The 23,683-nt window shown below is 38.5% G+C and overlaps 1 protein-coding gene across 2 annotated transcripts in view; it reads left to right on the top strand.

Annotated features, from left to right (window-relative positions):
• RPAP2 (RNA polymerase II associated protein 2) overlaps positions 1-21,002 on the top strand; it is a 117,523-nt gene extending 96,521 nt beyond the window's left edge. The window contains exons 12-13 of one of the 2 annotated variants that reach the window (XM_036257000.1): positions 8,504-8,654; positions 20,102-21,002. In XM_036257000.1, coding sequence (XP_036112893.1) covers positions 8,504-8,645 — 142 coding nt within the window. In that variant the 3' untranslated portion in view covers positions 8,646-8,654; positions 20,102-21,002. Of the gene's footprint in view, positions 1-8,503; positions 8,655-9,074; positions 9,124-20,101 lie in introns of those variants that run through there. The other variant, XM_036257001.1, reaches the window with a different exon arrangement.
• The last annotated feature ends 2,681 nt before the right edge of the window (positions 21,003-23,683 follow it).

The following is a 23,683-nucleotide window of genomic DNA, read 5'->3' as shown; positions in this document are numbered from 1 at the left end:
CTTCAAATGTCAAATGTTCAAATGTCACCACCTTTTTAGAAGCCTTCCTTTAGACCGCAGTTCTCAACCTGTGGGTCGCGACCCCTTTGGGGGTCGAACAACCCTTTCACAGGGGTCACCTAAGACATAACAGTAGCAAAATTACAGTTATGAAGTAGCAACGAAAATAATTTTATGGTTGGGGGTCACCATAACATGAGGGACTGTATTAAAGGGTCGCGGCATTAGGAAGGTTGAGAACCACTGCTTTAGACACACACGCGCCCCCCGCCACCCCTGCCAGAGGCAGAAATATCTCCCTTGTATAAATTCCTATAGAGGACACCTTTCTTTTGGACCATATTACCTTCTGCTTCATTACATAGGTATTTACATAAAAATCTCATTTCCTTTGCTAGTCAGTTTCTTCCAGCGGTGTAGTTAACAAGTATAACAAATGATCAGAACTACACAAATGTATTCACTTCAAAAATTTAACAGTGGTTCTCAACACTGGTTTTATATTAGAATTACATAGGAAGCTTTTAAAAAATACTAATACCTGATTCAAATATTTTGACGCATTGGTCTGGGGTGGGGCCTGGACATGGGTTTTTTTTTTTTTTTTTTTCATCCTCACCAGAGGACATTTTTCCATTTTTTTGCACAGATAGAGTGGAGGGAGAGAGAGGAAGAGAGAGAAACATCGACGTGAAAGGGACACATCGAGTGGCTGCCACCCGCACGACCAACCAGGGCCGGGGACAAACTGCAACCGAGGTACATGCCCTTAGCGGGAACCGAACCCGGGTCTCCCCGGACCGCAGGCCGACGCTCTAACCGCTGAGCCAAACCGGCCAGGGCTGGACATGGGTATTTTTTAAGTTCCCAAGTGATTGTAATTTGTGCAGACACAACTGAGAACCACCATCCTTCATTGTAGTGCTGTTGTTAATGTGCTAGGTAGAGATATGCTAAATCAGTTAATTTAGCGCTATCTGCCAGGATTTACTTGTTTAGAGGCACTTATTAGCTTTCTTCTAAAGCAGTGGTTCTCAACCTTCTTAATGCTGTGACCCTTTAATACAGTCCCTCATGTTGTATGTGGGCGTATCTGCATGTGGGCAGACCCGCCTGGAGACAGATAGAGGAGCAGTCTCAGTTCCTAAGACTATCGGAAATATGTGTTTTCTGATGGTCTTAGGCAACCCTTGTGAAAGGGTCATTCAGTCCCCAAAGGGGTCGCGACCCACAGGTTGAGAACCGCTGTTCTAAAGTCTTCATTTAATGGTGTTGGAAGGTCTTGCTTCTTGGCTGTCAGGAGGAAGGATGAATTAGAAACAATAGAATTGTTAGTTTTCATTAGCACGTTTTATCTTGTAATGGTAGATTTTAAAAATTATTTGCAGAGTATATATGTGAGCCTTTGAAATCATAAAGTATACTCATTTCTCAAAGTGAATCAGACGTGAGCTTGTGTGGTATAGTGGTTAGAAGTGTAGACTGGTGGGGAGTACTTCTGGGGTTATTTGCTCATCACTTACGGACTATGTGACCTTAAGAAAGACACCTGAACCTCACTTTGGAGTTAACACTTGCTGCAACTTCATATAAAGGTTGAAGACCAACAGTTAGTTTCATAAAGGAAAAAAATCTTTTTGCAAACTTTGAAATCACTGATGCTCTTATGTTTGACTTAGTGGTTGAGCTCTTGCCACAAAGGGAACTGGGAAAAAGAACTGGCATTCTTTAAAGGAAACAGATTCATTTCCTTCTATTTAGAAGCCTGCCCACCACTCATTTTAAAGTATCTGACTTTTAAACTCAGCTCCAACCACTTGCATTTGTTTCCTTGTCACTTGTAAAGCCATGTTACTTGTTTACGTAAAAACATCAACAACAGCTTAGGAAATGCCCTGAAGTAGTTACCCCAGTACAGGGCCCAGGCCATGTAATTTTATGGAGAAAGAAAAACTCTCCCACAGGGTGACTTCATTCTTTCCCTGTGCCCCAGTGTCTATGGTACTTCGGGGAGGGAGCCAGAGGCCACAGATTAAATAAATGTTTTTAGAGAATCACTGACAGAGTTTAATCTTTGCCTTCTCCCCAGTAAGAAAAAAGCAAGATGGAAAAGAGTTATGTTAAATATGAAATCCTAATTACTTGCGTGATAAAGAGCCCTGAATATACAGATAAAATTCCTTTTGAAAATGTGTACTAGAAATTTTTTTAATATCTGAGAGAGACATTTTGCAAAATGTCTTGGGTTTGTGTGGGCCCTCAAATTTCTGAAAATAGATGACATTTTGACCCATTGTGTTACTTACTGGTCACAGCTCTTTGTTTCAGTTTTGAGTATATGTTTGTGCAGAGGTATTCTGGTTTAATACTTTATCATTGAGCACTTGTTCATGTAGAGAAGGAAGAAAAATCCCAACTCATTTTTTACAAGAAGACAAAATACTGGTGAAGTGACAATTGTTACTACCATGCAGGAAGAAAGAAACAGTGACTTGATAGATAGGCAAGATAACTTTGTGATCAAGGTGTTCGTGTTTAGCACTGTTCTAAACCATGCGACCCAGGATAAATCTCTTACTGTGTCCAAAGCCTCAGTTACTTCAGCTGTCAAAAGAAAACTAGCTAGGTTGAGACTAAGTCACACTTGAGGAAATTAAGAGGTGATACAGCCTCATAAAATAAGATTATGCAGTTAAACCTCATCTTTTAGATTCTTCATTTACCCAGCCCATTATTAATAAAGATGCCTCATCCGTCCCAGCAGACTTTGGTTTTTGTTTGATTCTAAGAACCCAGAGTGTCAGGTATTGTATTATCTGTTCTGTTTTTATTGATAAGTGGCAAGCATAGTGCCTGTACACGTAAAAATTGAAAGCATTTCTATTTAACAGAAATATTCTTCTTACCTTCTCCTTCCCTAACTTCAGAGGGATAAGAGAGTGAGTGTTAAACATATTTTTAAGCCCAACATTATCTTTAGCAGTCTCTGCATGTCATCACCTTTATGCATGGTAATCAGCAGAACAGGTTTCCCTCCTGCAACAGAACTCTGTATGAACCCAGTAATTTCTCAAATCTGATAGGTACAGAAAGTGTGTGGCTTTTCACTTCCTGTCCCTTCCTCCAACCCCAAACCATAGAGAAGCATGCTTTCTGGTGACATTTCTTCCCCTAGATGTTCTCACAGCATTTTCTTCACTTAAGATTGAGTATAAGGAGTGTTGTTCATTGTCATTTTACAAGAGCCTACCAGTTTGATTCTGCGAGTGTGGAAATTAATCATTAATAACTCTCAGGAAACTCTAAGAATGTTTGCTTCTCTTAGTTTTGAAGGTCAGGGTAAAGGATGTCTGTACTATATCATTTCAGGCAAGTGATTCTCACACATTTCACACAGATTAATCAGAAAAGGATAATTCAGACTGTGCTGTGATTTCCAGGGTTCCAAGAGCTGCACTGTATTTTCCCCAGTGGGAATGAGGGCAGTGAGCAAAGCAATAGGGACCAGTGTCAGGAAGGCCACTTAAAAATCTAGGTTCATTACTGAATTTTATTGCACTACAGGAGATGGATAACAGAGTTTCATCAGTTGCTTAGCTTCACTGCTCAGTAAACCACAACTTTAACTCTTTATACTGCTTTCTCTGTTAGTAAGATACAAACCAGTGACTCACAAAATTATAGGTAACTTACTCTGAGGCTCAATCAAGAGTTTGTACAGCTCTAAATCCTTGGATGTAAGGATCGATTTTAAAACATGTCACTTTTTAATTAAAAATCTCTCTTGTTGTCAAGCTTTGAAACTCCTCTTACTGTGTACAATAATTCCTGTTAACCAGATGTTGTTTGATAGCTCAGTAATAACAAATGGACAGCACTTGTCCTAACCTGAGTTGCATTCTCTCTTTTTGATGTGCAGCATATGTGGAGCAGTCAGCTAAATAAAGGTCTTATCATTAAGGTACAGTTTGACACTTGGCTTTTTGCTTTTGTTGTCATGCCATTTACCATATGGTAAAGAACTAGTTATAGAAGGCTGCCTGTCTTTTCAGAGTGGAGATTTGAATCAGTGGCATTTTCATGAGAAGTTTGCGCTCTTATTTGTGATTTATACATTGCAAGTTATGTCGTTTTTTTTTCAAATTATATTCTCTAGCATACAGACTGTTTGTGGTGAGCCAGCCTTTCAGTGTCACCTTTAGAGGTTTTTATTCATACTTAAAAGAACTTGAAGGAAATCAAATGAAACATAAAAATCTTTTGTTTTTACTCATGGCCAATCACATTTTCTGTTATTTTAAAGGTATTTCCTACATAAAACACATTGTTAAATACCAACTGTGGTGTATGTTGTTTTTAAAGTAGAAGTAGTTATTTGGGCCCAGTTTACTGTGGTTTTCTTTGATATACACTATTAGAAGTTGTAGGACTGGAATAGATGCTAAAGTCTTTTTCAATATATAATAAGGTGGGAATTATTCTTTAATGAAAAGGTTAAACAAATAAGTGATTAGAATATCACAATTAATAATATATAGATAAAGGATTAAGGGGAAAGGAGGAGTCTGGAGAGTCAGTTGAACAAAAACGGGGGTTGTGGATAAAGTCCTGAGATTGTACTTCAAAATAACTTAGATGTGTAAGATTTGATTTCATTATATACTTCTGTGGGCTAGAATATATGCTGGGGGTTTTTTTTGTTTGTTTGTTTAAGTAATGAATTTGGAGAATATGCATATTCTGGGGTACTACATTTTAGGAAAATGAGAACCTAGAAAGGGGTATAGAGAAGAATACCAATCTGGATAAGGAATAATCAGATGGCATCTATGAGGAAAGATTGAATGGACTTAGAATTAATTGAGAACCATTTTTAAGAATATGAACAAATAACTTCTAAGACCTCGCTCCCAAACAAAGTTCTGTGAAGGAGAAAATAAAATTCTGTAAGAGATAGTTAGGTTATGTCTGAGGAACACTGTCTAGAATTTAAAGTTCATTAACCATTGCAACATGATACACATAGAGATACAGAATCCCACCCCTTCAAGATAGTGGAGGTAGTTGATTTGCAGTCTTTGAAAAGGAACCAAATCACTGCATTAAGAAAGGATCCTGAATCTTTTTTCTTAGATCATTTATCTCTTAATGGGAGGAGACTGAAAGAAAGTAAAGATTCCAAATACAGTTGAGTTCCTGTTTTACAGCTACATTCTGCTGCTTTCATTGACCTAAAAAGAATAAGAATACATCCTATTCAGGAACAGTGGAAACAGCCAGAAATACATAGAATTAAAGAACTATATTAGTTGGATTATAGATATCCTAAGTTGTTTTTCTTTTGGCCAAGGAAATTTCATCTCATTTAGAGTGAAAAGAATTTCCTCTCCTTTTAAATTTCACCTGTGACACTACAGTATTTTTGCTCCTGTGGAAAGTACTACCACGCACCCACTCCAGGGGGAACCCCTTGCTCTACACTTTCCTCTGCAGGACTGGAAGTGAATTAAAGCTGTAAACCAAGCCAGCTTCATGGCACTTAGCACTACTCACTCTTGGACAATCTTAGCACTTCCCTGACAACACTGAGTTCCAGGACAAGTGGAAGTGAGGAGGGGAAATGAGGAACAAGTGATAGATCTTGATTTAATACTTGGTCTACCTGATGAATTTGAATCTCATCTTACTGTCTGATAGATGTTCTAAAACATTCTGGCAGGAAGGTGCCACTATGTTGAGCAGGAGGAGGAGTCAAGAAAAAATTTCCTCCCTTCCTTTTTAGAAAAAGGAAGAAAAAACATTTCAGTAAGCACAATAAAAAAGTGGTCTCTTGCCGTTACCGGTTTGGCTCAGTGGTTAGAGCATCAGCCTGTGGTCCAGAGAGACCCGGGTTCGGTTCCCGCCAGGGGGCACGTACCTCAGTTGCAGTTTGTCCCCGGCCCTGGTTGGGTCGTGCGGGTGGCAGCCACTCAATGTGTCCCTTTCACGTTGATGTTTCTCTCTCTTCCTCTCACTCTATCTGAACAAAGAATGGAAAAATGTCCTCGGATGAGGATTAAAAAAAAAAAGTGGCCTCTTGAGCTGTTACTTCATTCAACAAGGAAATATTGATCATCTGCAGTGTGCTAAGCATGAGGGATATAGTAAATGAGTCATTGCCTTCATGACATTCACCTTGGATCAAAGATAGACATTAAACAGCAAACTAGTAATAAAATTAGACAAGAGTAAGGACTGTAGACAAATAAAGCAAAATAAATAGAGGGTGGGAGTGAGGATCGATTTCAGATGGTGACATTTAAACAAAACTGAGTTAAATGAAGGAGCCCACCATGTTACTATTTCTTAATAGTTTCTAACTAGGGCAATTGATGAAAAAACTCTCTTACAAAATGTTTCTCTGTAATTCTTCTCATTTTCTGCTCTCGTGGGCACACAGGTTGAAAAATCTAGTAGTTAACCATTTACTTCTAATTTGAGCGTTAAGTTTTAAAACGTACTAATGGCACTTTGAGAAGTAATTGAGAAAACTTTGTTTTCATATATTAACCAAATGTTGCTCTCCTTCAAAGTGAGAGTAATTGTCTAAGATGTGTCATATAAGTAACATTTAGGTGGTGTTGTTTTTTTTCAATATGTTTTTATTGATTTTTTTAGAGAGAGAGAGAGAGAGAAACATTGATTGGCTGCCTTCTTCACACCCCCCACTGGGGATTGACGCCACAACCCAGGCACGTGCCCTGACTTGGAATTGAACCAGGACCTCTCAGTTCATGGGGCGATGCTCAATCCACCGAGCCATACCAGCTGGACTAAGTAACATTTTAAATACACGTAAAAGCTAGGTTTCTGTGGAGTTGACATATCTAATCTGCCTCCTCTGACTTCTTTGTTGTTGTTTTTTTCCAATTTTTATTGATTTATTTTTGTTATAAGTGTTTCTCCTTTTTCCCCCATAGACACCCTCCTCCCCATCCCACCCCCACCCCCAGCATTGTTGTCTGTGTCCGTTGGTCACACTTACATGTATCCTCTGACTTCTTTATTTTAGCCACTGGTATCGTTGGTCTTATTGTGGGGAAGCAGTAACTTTGCCTAAGTGTGGGAAAAGCCAGAGTTGACTTTTGGATCCCACCTTCTCTGCAGGAAGATACCTCAGAAAAAACTGGCCACAACTGCCTACATTCACCCAAGTGCCCAGGTTGGGCTTGGCTTTAGAAGGCTTGGGTAGTCCTGTTTCCCAGTATGAACTATGTTTGAGAAATGTCAGTAGACAAAGTTCATTAAGTGTGAGAAGCTTGTACTCCATCCCCTAGCTCTAAAGAAATACAGAAGTGGGGAAAGAATACATTCCAGTGGTTTCCCATTTAAAAATTGTGGGTTTTATTGAACTATTTATTATTGGAGTTGTCTAGCCTCTGGTTCTTGTTAAGACACCTTCAGGGAGACAGAGAATTTACTACCTCCTCAAAGTCCTGGCCATCTCTGGACAATTTTGACATATTTTTACTTTTGCGTTCTGTGTGAAATAGCTAAGCAAGAATGAAATCTCTCTCAGAAAATAACATCTCCCATTCCACACTTACTACTGCAGAATTCCTCTGCTCTGATTTCTTGACTTTTATTGATTTAAATCAGAGTTACTTTATTTATCTTTGATGTGCCCAGTGGCGATGAACAAGATTAAGTAAGTATCTGGCAGAACTTTGTGCAAGGTGTAAGACTATTTGGAGAGAAAAAAATTTTCTCCCTGAAAAGCTTTCCATGAATGTAACTTGCAAAGGTTCTATAAAGATAATCGTGGAGATAAAAAAATATTATGAAAAATAATGGTCTTTAGTCTTTGTGATTAGATTAGTCACTTTTTAAAAATCATGCTTACTGATCACATTTGAATATAAATTACTTTTAAGAATCTATTATTTGCAAACATTCCTTAGGGGTATTTACTGGAAGTGGTTAGAAAAAAAAGCAGAGTGTTCCTTATAAAGTTTGTATTAAGTGCTTATAAGATGTAATTTATCTCTTTAGTGTTTTAAAAATAAAAATGTTAAGGTTTTGTCTAAAAAAGTAATCTGGTTTATATATTGTCTTTTTCCAGGTGATATAATCCAAACATTCAATAAAATTATGATTTTAAAGTAATTCTCAGTTCTAAGCTTCTCTCCACAGCCTCCTTTCCCCAAGTGGAAAGATTTCATTAATGTTCTTTTCTGAGAAGAATTTGGTAGTTTTTGCTGGCATGATGAAGAACATGTTATAGATTCAGACTTTTAGGCTTCTTTCTATGCTTAATAGTATGTTGGATCTTTCCATTTTTTCCCTGAAATTTCTCTTCTGAGTTTATTAGTAAACTCTCTCTCTCTGTGAATGTTGACAAATCAAAAAGACTTCATCTCTCTGCCATGACAAAAACTTCTCTGCCATGTTGAAGATAGAACCCCCCCCCCCCTTATTCCTTCCTATTTCGTGAACATGTATTTAATATTTTTGGTTGTTTCAGACTGACCCCGACTCTTGGCATTCAGAAGCATTCTCAGGAAAATATGGTGTTTACACAGTTTATAACCACACTGCTTGAAGAATTACATTTAAAGAATGAAGACCTTGAAAATTTAACCATCATATTTAGAACTAGCTGTTAAAACAGAGTGGTGAGTTGGATTGTGTTTTACTTTTATTTGTTTTTCCTTTGTTGCCTGTTTGGATTTTTTTTATTTTGGAAATTTAAAAAACCAAGTATAGGCCCTTGCCAGGTAGCTAGCTCAGTTGGTTAGAGCATCGTCCCAATATGCCAAGGTTGGGGTTTGAGTCCTGGTCAGGGCACATACAAGAATCATCCAATGAATGTATAAATAAGTGGAACAACAAATCTATGTCTGTCTGTCTGTCTCCCTCCCTCCCTCCATAAAACATCAATAAAAAAAATAAAAATAAAAACCAAGTACAGACCTCAAGATACCTTCAGCTTACTGAGAACATGCCATCCCTTAGTTCTCAGCTGCCCCACTCACTTCCTGTCCAGTCTTGTTACTTTTTGCCCCATCCTTGTTGTTATTATTCCTTCTGTTTAGGCTTACCACAGTTCATTCTGTTTCTTGCAATCCACTGCCACCTTCACCCTCAAACTTAGACTGTCTGGTAAGTTTTTTCCCAGGAGGGAGCAACTAAGCTTCAACCCAAATACTGAAATGATCCATCGAGAACATCCTCATCCTGCTTTCCTCTTTAAGGAAATTGCCCAACCCAGCCAATAGTACTCTGGTAATCTTATGTACAGATAAGCAGGTGAATTTACAAGTCTGACTTTGTTGAATCCTGACCCTGCCCCCATTCGCATAGCTTTCCCCTACTGTCCCAAGTTCTTACCTCCTTCAGAACTGCCCATCAGTGTTCCTACCTCATCCTGTATTAATCATAACTCATCTTTTCCTCTCCTTCTCATTTTACATACTGTCAAGTGCTCAGTTTATTTTTTAATTAAAGTTTATTTAGCATACAATTAGTATATTAGTTTTAGATGTACAACATAATGATTCATTATTTATACACCTTATGATGTAATCACCACCCTATATCTAGTAACCATCAGTCACCATGCCAAGTCATTACAATATTGTGACTATATTCCCTGTGCTGTACACTACATCTCTGTGGCTTATTTATTTTATAACTGGAAGTTTGTACCTCTTCTTTCCCTTCACTTTTTTTTTTTTTATTACCAATCTCTCTCTTCTGGCAACCATCAATTTGTTCTCCATTTTTATGAGCTTGTTTTTGTTTTGTTCCTTTGTTTTTTAGATTCCACATATAAGGGAAATCATATGATATTTGTCTTTTTCTTTCTGACTTATTTCACTTGGCACAATACTCTCTAGGTCCATCCATGTTGTCACAAATGGCAAGATTTCATTTTTTATGGCTGAGTAATATGCCATTATATATATGTACCACCCCTTTTTCTGTACCGCAGGCCGACGCTCCAACCGCTGAGCCAAACTGGCCAGGGCCTATGTACCACCCCTTTTTATTCATTCATCTGTCAGTGGATACCTAGGTTGAATCCTTAGCTATTACAAATAATGCTGTAGTGAACATAAGGGTGATTATATCTTTTTGAATTAGTGTTTTTGTTTTCTTCAGATAAATACCCAGAGTGCTCTAGCTGGTATGGCTCAGGGGTTAGAGCATTGGCCTGCACACCAGAGAGTCACGGGTTTGATTCCTAGTGAAAGGCACATACCTGGGTTGCAGGTTCAAATCCTGGCCCTGGTCGGGGCACATGCAGGAGGCAGCCAATGTATATCTCTCACATTGATGTTTCTTTCTCTTTCTCTCTCTCCCTCTCTCTTCCCCTCTCCTCCTCCCCCTCTCTCTCTTGCTCTCTTTCCCTCCCTTTCTCCCTTTCACACTCTCTCAAAATCAATGGAAAAAAATGTATCCTAGAGTGAAGATTAACAACAACAACAAAACCCAAAAGTGTAGTTGTTGGGTTGTATGGTAGTTCTATTTTTAATTTTTTCAGGAATTTCCATACTGTGTTCCATAGTGCCTGCACCAATTTATAATCCCACCAACAGTGCATGAGGGTTCCCTTTTCTTCATATTTTCTCCAACACTTATTTGTTGACTTTTTGATGATAGTCATTCTGACAGGTGTGAGGTGGAATCTCATTGTTGTTTTGATTTGCATTTCACTGATAATTATTGATGTTGAGCGTCTTTTTATGTCTGCTTGTAATCTGTATGTCCTCTTTAAAGAAATATCTATTCAGATCTTATATTCATTTTTAAATCAGGTTGTTTGTTTTTTATGTTGATTTGTATGAGTTCCTTATATATTTTGGGTATTAACTATAACATATATATTATTTGTGAATATCTTCTCCCATTCAGTAGGTTGTCTTTTCATTTTGTTCATTTCCTTAGCTGTGCAGAAGCTTTTTAGTTTGATGAGGTCCCATTTGTTTATTTTTTCTTCGTTTCCCTTGATGGAGGAGATATATCCAAATAGATATTGCTAAGACTGATATTGCTACTTATGTTTTCTTCTGGTAGGTTTTTTTAAAATTCAGATTACATTTAAGTCTTTATTTTGAGTGATTTTTGTAAAAAAAAATTTTTTTTATCCTCACCCGAGGACAATTTTTTCCATTTTTTTGTTCAAATAGAGTGGGAGGGAGGGAAGGAGGGGGGAGAGAGAGAGAGAGAGAGAGAGAGAGAGAGAGAGAGAGAGAGAGAGAGAAACATCGACGTGAAAGGGACACATCAAGTGTTTGCCACCCGCACGACCCAACCAGGGCTGGGGACAAACTGCAACCGAGGTACGTGCCCTTAGCGGGAACTGAACCCAGGTCTCTCTCGACCACAGGCCCACAATTTAACTGCTGAGCCAAACTGGCCAGGGCTAAATTTATTCCTTAGTATTTTAATAGTTTTGGTGCATTTGTGAAGTTATTTTCTTAATTTCTCCTGATTGTTATTAGTCTATAGCAATTAATGGATTTGTGTATATTAATTTTGTATGCTGCTACTTTACTAAGTTCATTTATTCTAGTAGATTTTTGGTGACATCTTTAGGATTTGCTTTATATAGTATGATCTGCAAATAGGGGCAGTTTACTTCTTCCTTTCCAATGTGGATTCCTTTTATTTCTTTTTCTTGTCTGGTTGCTGTGGCTAGAACTTCCAGTACCATGTTGAATAAAAGTGGTGAGAGTGGGCATCCTTGTCTTGTTCCTGATCTTAGAGAAGGTTGAGAACAACTGGTCTAGAGGGAACATACCTGAATATAAAGGCTATGGATGACAAACCCAGAGCTAACATACTCAATGGGAAAAAGCTGAAACCTTTTTCTCTAAGATCAGGAACAAGACAAGGATGCCCACTCTCACCACTTTTATTCAACATGGTACCGGAAGTTCTAGCCACAGCAACCAGACAAGAAAAAGAAATAAAAGGTATTAATTCTTTAAATTTTTCATAGAATTCACTTGTGAAGCCATCTGGTCCTGGACTTGGGGGTATTATTATTATTATTGCTTAAATTTCATTGCTAGTAATTGGTCTATTCAGGTTTTGTTTCTTCCTGGCTCAATCTTGGAAGGCCGTATTTTTCTAGAAATTTATGTTTCTTATATGCTGTCCAATGTGTTTGCAGATATTGTTCATGGTGTTCTTTAATGATCGCTTTTGTATTTCAGTGGTGTCAGCTGTCACTTCTCCATTTTCGTTTTTTATTTTATTTACTTGGGCCCTCCTTTTTTCTTAATGAGTCTGGCTAAAGGTTTGCCAATTTTGTTTATCCTGTCAAATAATCAGCTCTTGGCTTTATTGATTTTGGGAGGAGGGTTGTATTTTGTTTATTTCTACTCTGATCCTTATTTCCTTCTACTTACCTTGGATTTGTTGTTTTTCTGGTTCCTTCAGTTGTAATGTTAGGTTGCTTATTTGGGATTATTTTCTTGTTTCTTGAGATAGGTCTGTATAGCTATGAACTTCCCTCTTAAAACTGCTTTTGCTACCTGGCTGATGTTGCTCAGTGATTAGTATCAACCCATGCACCAAGAGATTGCCAGTTTGATTCCAGGTCAGGGCACATGCCCAGGTTGTGGGCCTGATCCACAGTGGGGGGCATGCAGGAGGCAGCCAATCGATGTTCTCTCTCATCGATGTTTCTGTCTCTCCCTCTTCCTTCCTCTCTCTAAAATCAATAAAGAAAAATGTTTTTTTGTTGTTGTTTTTTTATCCTCACCCGAGGACATTTTTCGACGTTTTGTTCAGATAGAGTGGGAGGGAGAGAGAGAGAGAGAGAAACATCGATGTGAAAGGGACACATCGAGTGGTTGCCACCCACACGACCCAACCAGGGCCGGGGACAAATTGCAACCGAGGTACGTGCCCTTAGCGGGAACCGAACCCAGGTCTCCCCAGACCGCAGGCCAACACTCTAGCCGCTGAGCCAAACCGGCCAGGGCAGAAAATTTTTTTTTTTTTTTTAGAAAAAGAACTTTTGCGACATCTCACAGATTTTGGAAAGTTGTGTTTTCATTTTCATTTGACGCAGGTATTTTTTAAGTTTCTGTTTGATTTTCATTTTTATCATTGGTTATTTTACTAGCATGTTTTTCAGTCTCTACTTGTGTGTTTTTCCACTTTTCTTTTTTGTAGTTAACGTCTAGTTTCTTTTTTTATTATTATATTTATTTATATATTTTATTTTTGTTACAGATGTTTCTCCTTTTTCCCCTCATTGATACCCTCCTCCCAATTCACACCCCCCCCCCACTCTGTCATTGTTGTCTGTGAGAAAGAATATTCTTAAGTCCAGTTACCAGAACTCTCCCAAATGGTTTTCAGGGTTCCTGAGTGTCATTTATATTCTGGAAGATTCTCACTTTTTGTTTCTAAAAGGATGTTTAGCATTTTTAAGCTAAGCTCTGGTGTTTTTGTTTGTTTGTTAGTTCTGAATGCTCATTCCCAGCACCCGATTGCCACCTTACCACTCTGCCCCATCCCTACTCCAAATGACTTCTAGTTTCACAGTGTTGTGGTAAGAAAAGATTCTTGCAGTGATCTCAGTCTTCTTGAATTTATTGAGACTTGTTTTGTGGCATAATATGTGATCAGTCTAGGAAGATGTTCCTTGTGCATTTGAAAAGCATGTGTATTATGCAGTTTGCGGATGGAATGTTCTAGAACTATCTATTAAGTAGATCTGGTCTGATGTGATGTTTAAGGCTACTTGTTGAATTTGTTTGAATGACCTGTCCATTGATTTAAGTGGGATGGATATAAAAGTCCACTCCTATTGTATCACTATCAATTCTCACTTTATATCTGTTAATATTTGCTTTATATATTTAGGTACTTCTATGTTGGGTGCATAGATATGTACAATTTTTATATCCTCTTGTTGGAGTGGTCCTCATATCTGTTTTTACAGTTTTTGCTTTAAAGTCTATTTTGTCTGGTATGAGTATTGCTATCTCAGTTGTCTTTTCATTTAAGTTTGCATGAAATATATTTTGAATACATTCACTTTCGGTCTCTGTTTGTCTCTCAGTCCATGAGTCTCGTGTAGGCGGCATATGTAATTGGGTTTTGTTTTTTTATTCAGTTAACCACCCTAATTATACTGATAATATTCTCAGATTTAATTCAGTATTTTGAAGCATTTAGTCAATTTACATCTAAAGTAATTATAGATTGGTATGTACTTGTTGCTATTTTATTAGTTGTTTTTGTTCTTCTCTGTTTCTTCTCTTGATCTTTTCCCTTGTAACATACTGGCTTTTTGGTGTTTTGTTTGGGTTTCTTTTGCTTTATTTATTGTGTACTTTTCTAGATTTTTTGGTTGTGATTACCAAGAGGTTCATATATATCCACCTTTATCTATAAATAGTCTATTTTAAGCTAATAAGCATTTATGTTCAAATGCATTCTAAAAGCACTACCACTTGACTCTCCCTTCCATGCTTTATGTTTTTGACATCACATTTTAGATCTTTCTGTTTTATGTATTCCCTATTTATTACAGTTAATTTTTCTACTTTGTTCTTCATACTAGCTTTCTAAATGGCTAATTTGGTGTGTCCATTATATATTTGCCTTCCTTTGAGATTTTTTTCTTTCATGTTTTTGGGAGGTTTTTTTTTGCTTGCTATGGCCTTTGCTTTCTGTTTAAAGAAATATTTAATATTAATATTTCTTTAATATTTCTTGTAAAGCTGGGTGAGTAGTGATAAATTCCTTTTTTTTTTTTGCCTGTCTGGAAAACTCTCTGTCCTTCAATTCTGAATAATAACTTTCTAGGTTGTAGGTTACTGTCTTTCAGTACTTTAAATTGTCCTGTCACTCTCTTCTGGCCTGTAAAGTTTCTACTGAGAAATCAGCTGATAGCCTAATAGGGTTTCCCTTGTATGTGACCAGTTGTTTTTCTCTCCCTACCTTTAAGATTATCTGTTTAACTTTTGCCATTTTATTTATTTTTTTTTATTTTTTTTTATCCTCACCCGAGGACATTTTTCCACTTTTTGTTCAGATAGGGTGGGAGGGAGAGAGAGGAAGAGAGAGAGAGAAAAAAAAACATCGACGTGAAAGGGACACATCTAGTGGCTGCCTCCTGCACGACCAACCAGGGCCAGAGACAAACTGTAACCGAGGTACGCACCCTTAGTGGGAACTGAACCCGGGTCTCTCTGGACCACAGGCCGATGCTCTAACCGCTGAGCAAAACCGGCCAGGGCACTTTCGCCATTTTAATTACAGTATGCCTTGGGCTTCTTTGGGTTCATCTTGTTTGGAACTCTGTGCATCCTGGATCCGGAAGTTGATTTCTTTCCTGTATTGTTTTCAGTCATTATATCTTCAGATAAACACTCTGCCCGTTTCTTCTGAGATCCCTATCATGTAAATGTTTATGTGCTTAGTGTTGTCCCAGAGGTTCCTTAAACTATCCCTGGTATTTTTTTTAATTCTGTATTATTTTGCTGTTCTAATTGGATGATTTCCACTATTCTGTCTTTCAAGTCACTAATCCATTCCATTCTTTTTTTTGGTGAGAACATTTTTTCATTTTTTGTTCAGATAGAGGGGGAGGGAGGGAGGGAGGGAGAGAGGGGGGGGAGGGAGGGAGAGAGAGAGAGAGACATCGACGTGAAAGGGACACATAGAGTGGTTGCCACCCATATGACCCAACCACGGCCAGGGACAAACTGCAACCGAGGTACGTGCCCTTAGTGGGAACAGAACCCAGCTCTCGCTGGACTGCAGGCTGATGCTCTAACCGCTGAGCAAACCGACCAGGATGACTAATATATTTTTTTGTTTTATCTAATCTGTTGCTACTTTCTTCTGGTGTAGTTTTCATTTTCAGTTATTGTATTCTTCAGCTATGATTGCTTCTTTATTTTCTAATTCTTTGTTCAAGTTCTCTTTGAATTTCTCTTCCACTCTCAAGTTTGGTGAGCATGCTTATAGCCATTCCTTTGAATTCTTTATCAGGCAAGTTACTCTTCTCCATTTCATTTTGTTTTTCTGGATTTTTTTGTTGTTATTCCTTTATTTGGAACATGTTCCTAGTTTCTCATTTTGACTTTCAGTATTTGTTCCTGTGAAGTAGATGCAATACCTCTTTCTCCCAGTCTTGTAAAGGTGGCTTTATGTAGAGGTGACTTCCATGTAGACTGTGCTGCTGGGTTTTGGAGTCAAGGTGGATGCCTGTGGTGCCTGGTGTTGGTTGCCTGGGAGGAGCAGGCTTAGGGTGAGTGGCCCAGTGCACTCCGTAGCTCCCTATTGGTCTGGCTGTCTGTGGCCAGAGTGGGGGCACTGTCAAGGCAGCCCAGTTGCATGCACGCTTTGGTGCCTTTTTAGTTCCTGAGGAGTGAGGTCTGGGTGATGCCCTATTGGTCCAAGCTGGCAGCCAAGGGCACACAATACCACAACACCATTTGGTTCCACTGATGCAATCTCTGGGCAGGTTCACCAGAGCACCTGCATAGAGCTTCCCACTGTGCTGTCCAGGTAGAGGGGGAACGTAAACAATGGCACTTATTGGCACGAATGATCCCAGAGCACTGTTGTTTCTCCAACCTTCTTTATTTGTTCTCTGTCTCTTTCCTTTGTTGTGCAGAAGCTGTTCTGTTGACCCTCAGTTGTCTGTCAGGAAGAACTGCTCTAAATGTAGGTGTGTATTTGATGTGTTCATGGGAGGAGGCAGTTTAGCTTCTTACTAAGCCACCATTTTAGACCCACATGATAGGTTTTTGTTTGTTTTTTAAATATGTTTTTATTGATTTTTATTTTTTAGAGAGGAAGGGAAAGAGAGATAGAAACATCAATGTCGTGAGAGATCGACTGCCTCCTGCACACCCCCACCATGGAGGGATCGAGCCCACAACCCAGGCATGTGCCCTGACCAGGACTCAAACTGGGACCTGCCAGTCCATGAGACAATGCTCAATCCACTGAGCCACACTGGCCGGGAGCATGATAGGTTTTGATTTAATATTAGGATTGAGAAAATTCATCCTAAACTACAAATAATACCCTCTCAGGGACCATTTTTTTTCCTTACCTTTCAATTATTTTATTTATTTTTTTTTTTTATTTTTTTTTATCCTCACCCGAGGACATTTTTCCATTTTTTGTTCAGGTAGAGTGGGAGGGAGAGAGAGGAACAGAGAGAAACATCGACATGAAAGGAACACATCGAGTGGCTGCCACCCGCACGACCGACCAGGGCCAGGGACAAACTGCAACCGAGGTACATGCCCTCAGCGGGAACCGAACCCGGGTCTCTCTGGACCGCAGGCCGACGCTCTAACCGCTGAGCCAAACCGGCCAGGGCTCAATTATTTTTTAAATTATAAAAACAACCTGGCCAATATGGTTCAATGGTTAGAGTGCATTGGCCCACAGACCAAAGGGTCGTGGATTTGATTCCCGGTCAAGAGCACATATGTAGGTTGCAGGTTTGATCCCCAGCCCTGGTCAGGGTCATGCAGGAGGCAGCCAATTGATGTGTCTTGCTCCCTTCCACTCTATCTAAAAATCAATGGAAAAATATCCTCGAGTAAGGATTAATGTCTTCCACCGCCCCCCGCCCCCCAAAAAAAACCTTATTCTAAAAGTTCAAATTAGCCCTGCCAGTTTGTTTAGTGGTTAGAGCATCGGCCCATGGACCAGAGAGACCCAGGTTCAGTTCCCGCTAAGGGCATGTACCTCGGTTGCGGTTTGTCCCCGGCCCCAGTTGGGTCATGTGGGTGGCAACCACTCAGTGTGTGTGTCTCTCTCTCCCTTCCTCACTCCCTCCCACTCTATCTGAAGATAAATGCAAAAATGTCCTCGGGTGAGGATAAAAAATTCAAATTAAGCAATAAAAATTGCATATAAAATTCAAAAAAGATAAATTCCTGCCTCTGCTTTCAATCCTGTCTCCTTTCCAGAAATACACTTTATGTTGATGTCTATCATTTTATATTTTATTTGAATTTTTTTTTTAAAACCTTCAAGTAAATCTTTATATGAAAAAGATATTTAAGAGATATTTTGGTAGACAAGATAGAATGGTATCCCTTTAAGAATTCAGTAAGGTTGGAGTTTGTCTTATTGAGCTTCAGGTATAGAGGACTGAATTAGTCATACTCTTCTCCATTGGATGAAAGGTGTTTTTTTTCCAGATAGACTGAAAACAAAGAATGCCTAACCTGAGGTCCTTCAAAATCTGCTTTAATGAGTAGATAGCAATTAAATTCATTCTTAATCAGCATATTTAAAACTTGTATATAGCCCTGGCCGGTTTGGCTCAGCGGTTGGAGCGTCGGCCTGCGGTCCAGAGAGACCTGGGTTCCCACTAAGGACATGTACCTCAGTTGTAGTTTGTCCCCGGCCCTGATTGGGTCGTGTGGGTGGCAGCCACTCGATGTGTCCTTTTCACGTCGATGTTTCTCTCTCTCTCTCTCTTCCTCCCGCTCTATCTGAACAAAAAATGAAAAAATGTCCTCGGGTAAGGATAAAAAAACAAACAAACTTGTATATAAACAGATAGTGTTAAAGTACTTTTAAGAACTTTCAACAAGATGACTTAACTAGACTTAAGTTACTCTGTTATTATTTATTTGTATAAATAATCAAAGGTAAACCTTTGCCCAGACTTTGTTAGTATTATAAGAAAATCTGAATGAATGAGGTCTTATTACCTAATTTTCCATATGAGAATTGGAGATGGTTGTGAGTGGGCAGATAGATTTATTCTGTTTGCATGATTTTTTAAGCTGTGAGTTTATTTGAATATAAAGATTTTAATGCCTAATAACCTTTTTTATTATTTATTGATTTTAGAGAGGGAGAGAGAGAGAGAGAGAGAGAAACAGAAACATCATTTTGTCATTTCATTTATTTATGCATTCATTGGTTGATTCTTGTATGTGCCCTGACTGGGGATCAAACTCATATCCTTGGTGTATCTGGACGATATGCTAAACTGAGCTACCCAGCCAGGGCTGTCTAATAACCTTTTCAAGATTAAATTACTAGCTAGTATATGTGAATATGCTTTCATTTACATATAGTAGGGGGGAAAATCCAGCTCAAACTATTTTTTTGTTATATTATTTTTTGTTACTTAACAAACATATTTTTATCTTATTTTTTCTATGAGTCAAGAATCTGGACATAGTTTAGGGCCTCCAGTTCAGTTGTAGTTAAGTTCTGTCAGGGCTATGATGTTATCTGAAGGCCCAACGGAAAATCCCCTTCTCCAAGCTCACTCATGTAGTTGTTGGCAGGATTTAATTCCTCATAGATTGAACTCCAGGCCTCAGTTTCTCACTGACCATTGTCCAGAGACCTCTTACAGTTCCTTGCCACATGGGTCTCTCCATAGTGCACCTCACAACTTGGCATGTGGCTTCCCTCATAGTGAGCAAGTAAGTTAGTACCCAAGGTGGAAGCCACACTCTTTCTGTAACTGATCTCACAAGTGACATCCCATCACTTTTGCTGTATTCCATGACTAGTTAGAAACTAATCACTAGGTCTAGCCCACAGTTAAGGTGAGAGGACTGTATAAGAGCATGAATACCAAGAGGCAGGGATCATTGGGGGCCATCTTAGAAGCTGCTTAACTATAGGTGGCAAATTGCTCAGTGGTTTCCAGCTTTATACAGGGTGCGGCAAAAGTAGGTTTACAGTTGTTCCTGTGGAAAATACAATAATAAATAATACCCGAATAAACTGTTTCACATACTCACAACTGTAAGCCTACTTTTGCTTCACCCTCTACATAGCATACCATACTGTCCAAGTGAGAGTCTTGAACTTTGCACTAGTTCAGGGCACCCTGAACCAATCCACGTGGTCACGGGTATGCTCTGAGCTAACCCAATTGTTCTTGGAAGGGATAGGGGCAGAGGAGGATTTTCACTGACCTGGACCCATCAAAGCCTACCCCTCAACTGTACGTGAGCGTGGGTCTATTCCATTAGTGCTGCATAGCAAGGGAAAATGGAATGTATATTGGGAAAACAACACCAGTGTTTTCAAAACCTGGTAAAATATTTTAGTTGTTTTATTCAGACTGTCCTTTTTTGCTCCACAGGTGAAATCCATGAAGAATGAATAAAAAATGAACTTCTTTACACCATTTCTGGAATTCTAGCCACAATAATGGTCTGGTAGCATCTGACAACTAGCTTTGTTCTGAGAAAAACCTTTACCTTGTTGGATTTCAACTCCCTGCCTCCCAGTTCCTAACTGTACAGCGACTTCCCAGATAGAGGAGAACCATTATTCCAACAAGGATAACCAAGCCCTTACATCCCTGACTATAAGACATTATATTTTCCTGAATAGTCATTTAAGACTTTATTTTTTTCTGGATAACTCCAACCATCACATCACTTGACAAAATTAAGAAAAGTCCTGTTTGGCCCCATAGCCTAAACTCTAGATTATAAAGAGCAGTAAAGAGGTCAATAAATGCAATCGAAGATAAAACCCTTTGGAAAGTCTGTCATTAGTCTTTTAAAGAAGCTGACTATGGTATAATGTGGTTAACCTCAAGTCCAAAGCAAGAGTATTTCAGAACTTTCTGGACTCAAGGAAATTCTTTTAAAAGAAGGGTGGGATAGAATCTGTAGTTTGTTTTCAAGAGAGACAATCTCTAGAATTGACACTGCTTTTTTAAAATGTATATTGAAGCATGCTGGTTAGCAGGGCCTCCAGAGTAGTTAAGGGGGCCTCAGACAATTTGGGAAGCTTTACTGGAGGGACGAGAAACAAAAAATCAGATCTGTACTCAGGGACACGGAAATAAATGCCAGCTACTAAAAGCCCAGCCACAGACAGGGCCAGAAAGCAGCCTGGTACAGTGGGGAGCTCAGTGAACAGGAATCTAGGTCACAGGCTACAATATTAATATATAAGCATCAATTGTGTTTTTGTATACTAGCAATGAAAAATCTAAAAATGAAGTTAAAACAATTCCAGGCGTGCTCTCCCTCCCAGGAGCATACCCATGCCTTTCTCTTCCCTCTCTTCTTCCCCACATGCATGCATCTCCTAAATGCTAAGGGACCCCACAAGACTCGCAACCAGGGGAACAATGGGCAACGTCAGCTTATCCTGGATTAACCCCCTGAACATGTCCCCAAGGCCCCTTTTACTCTGACTTTACAGTAAGCTGACAGCAGCCCTGCCTAGGCCCTCTCCTATAGCTTTTCTATCCTAGGCCTTTCCGTGTTTCACTGTCCCCAGCTTTTATAAATGTACTCTCCAAACAAACAAAAACAAAACAGTTCCATCCAAAATACTAACAAAATAAATAAATTTAACCAAAGAAGTATAAGACTTGTACAATGAAAACCATAAACATTCAGAGAAATTAAAAAGTATAAATAGAGGTGTTCTATGTTCATGAATTAGTAGGTTCAATATTATTATATGGCAACTGTTGCCCGGCTGGTGTGGCTCAGTGGTTGAGCATCAACCCATGCACAAAGTCACCAGTTTGATTCCCGGTCAGGGTACATGCCCAGGTTGTGGGCCCAATCCCCAGTTTGGGTCATGCAGGAAGCAGCCAATTGATGTTTTCTCTCTTCAATGTTTCTATCTCTCCTCCTCTCTTCCTCTCTAAAACCAATAAAGAAAAATTATTTTAAATAAAAAGAGCAACTGTTTCCAAATTGATCTAAAGATCAATGCAAACCCTGTCAAAACCCCAGTAAGCTTTTTTGAAAAATTGGCAATCTAATCCTAAAATTTCTAAAGAAATGCAAAGGATCCTTAATAGCCAGAACAGTTCTAAAATTGAGGAACACTCTCTGACTTCAAAATTTACTACAAAGCGCCCTGGCTGGTTTGGCTCAGCAGTTAGAGCATCGGCCTGCGGTCCAGAGAGACCCGGGTTCAGTTCCCTCTAAGGGCACATACCTAGGTTGCAGTTTGTCCCTGGCCCTGGTGGGTCGTGCAGGTGGCAACCACCTGATGTGTCCCTTTAACATCGATGTTTCTCTCTTTCTCCCTCCCACTCTATCTGAACAAAAAATGGAAAAACTGTCCTCGAATGAGGATAAAATAAATAAATAAAAAATAAAATGCTTTTAAAAAAATTTTACTACAAAGCTATAATAATCAAGATAGTGTGGTATTGACGTAAAGATCAGTGGAACAGAATTTGAGAGTAAGCTCTCATATTTATGGTCAATTGATTTTTGATTAAGGTGCCAGGCATATCCATGGAGAAAGGATAGTCTTAACAAATGGAGCTAGGACATTTGGATATCAGATGCAACAAAGATTAATTGAGACCCTTACCTCCTACTATATGTAAAAATAAATTCAAAATGAATCAGACTTAAATATAAGAACTGAAACTATAACAATTTTAGGACAAAACCTATGTGGTATTGGTTTAGGAAAAGAGTTCTTAGATAAGATCCCAAAAATAATCCATAAAGGAAAATATTAATAAGTTGGACTTTATCAAAATTTAAAACTCCGCTTCAAAAAAAAAATCAGAAAATATATTCAAATCATATTTTATAAAGGACATATGCAAAATATATAAAGAATTCTTAAAGCTTAAATATGAGACAGCTCAATTTTAAGATGTGTGAAAATTTGAATAAACATTTCAGCAAAGAGAATATATAAATGGCTTAGCATATGTAAAGTTCTTCACCATCACTAGTCATTAGGGAAATAAAAGTTAAAACCAAAATTAGATACCTCTTCCCATCCACTAGGATGAATATAATAAAAATGACAGTGTTGGTAAGATGTGGAGAAATAAGCCCTAATACATTGCTGATGGGAATGTAAAATAGTGCAGCCACTTTGGAAAAACAGTCTGGAGGTTTCCTAAGTTAAATATAAGTTTACCACGTGACCCAGAAATTCCACTTCATGTTCCATCCCCCCAAAAATGAAAACATGTTCAAAGACTTATAGGCAAGTGATCATAGCAGCATTGTTCATATTAGAGAAATAACTCAAATGACCATTGACTGGTATATAGATAAACAAAAAATACAAACAGTGAAGTACTGATACTATAATAGATAAATCTCAAAAGCATTAATGCTAAGTGAAATAAGTCTGACACAATAAACCGTATGAGGTATGATTCCATTTTATAAAATATCATAAAAGGAAACTCTCTAAAACAGATACTAGATTGGTGGTTGCATGGCCAGGGGTGGGAACAGGGATTGTCTACAAATGCGGTGATGAAATGTTCTAAAACTAAATTGTGATTTTTGTACAACGTTGTAAACTTAATAACTGCTTATGCACTTAAAACAGCAAATTTTATGTGTATAAATTGTCTTAATAAAGGTGTTAAAAATTATAGATGATGTCCAGACTACCCAAAATAATCTACAGGTTCAATATAATTATCAAAATTCCAATGGCACAGAAATAGAATAAACAATCCTAAAATTTGTATGGAACCATGAAAGACCCCAAATAACCAAAGCAATCTTGAGGAGAAGAAAAGCTGGCAGCATCATGCTCCCTGATTTAAAACTATATTAAAGCGATAGTAATCAAAACAGTAGAGTATGGGTATAAAAACAGGCACATAAGTCAGTGGAACAGAATACAGAGCCTGGAAGTAAACCCACACATATATGGTCAATTAATGTATAACAAAGGAACCAGAATATTAATTGGGGAA

The sequence above is a fragment of the Molossus molossus genome, unplaced genomic scaffold (assembly GCF_014108415.1).
Source record: "Molossus molossus isolate mMolMol1 unplaced genomic scaffold, mMolMol1.p scaffold_m16_p_12, whole genome shotgun sequence".
Taxonomy (NCBI): domain Eukaryota; kingdom Metazoa; phylum Chordata; class Mammalia; order Chiroptera; family Molossidae; genus Molossus; species Molossus molossus.
Note: the sequence above shows the minus strand (reverse complement) of the source record. Positions and strands in the feature narration are given on the sequence as shown.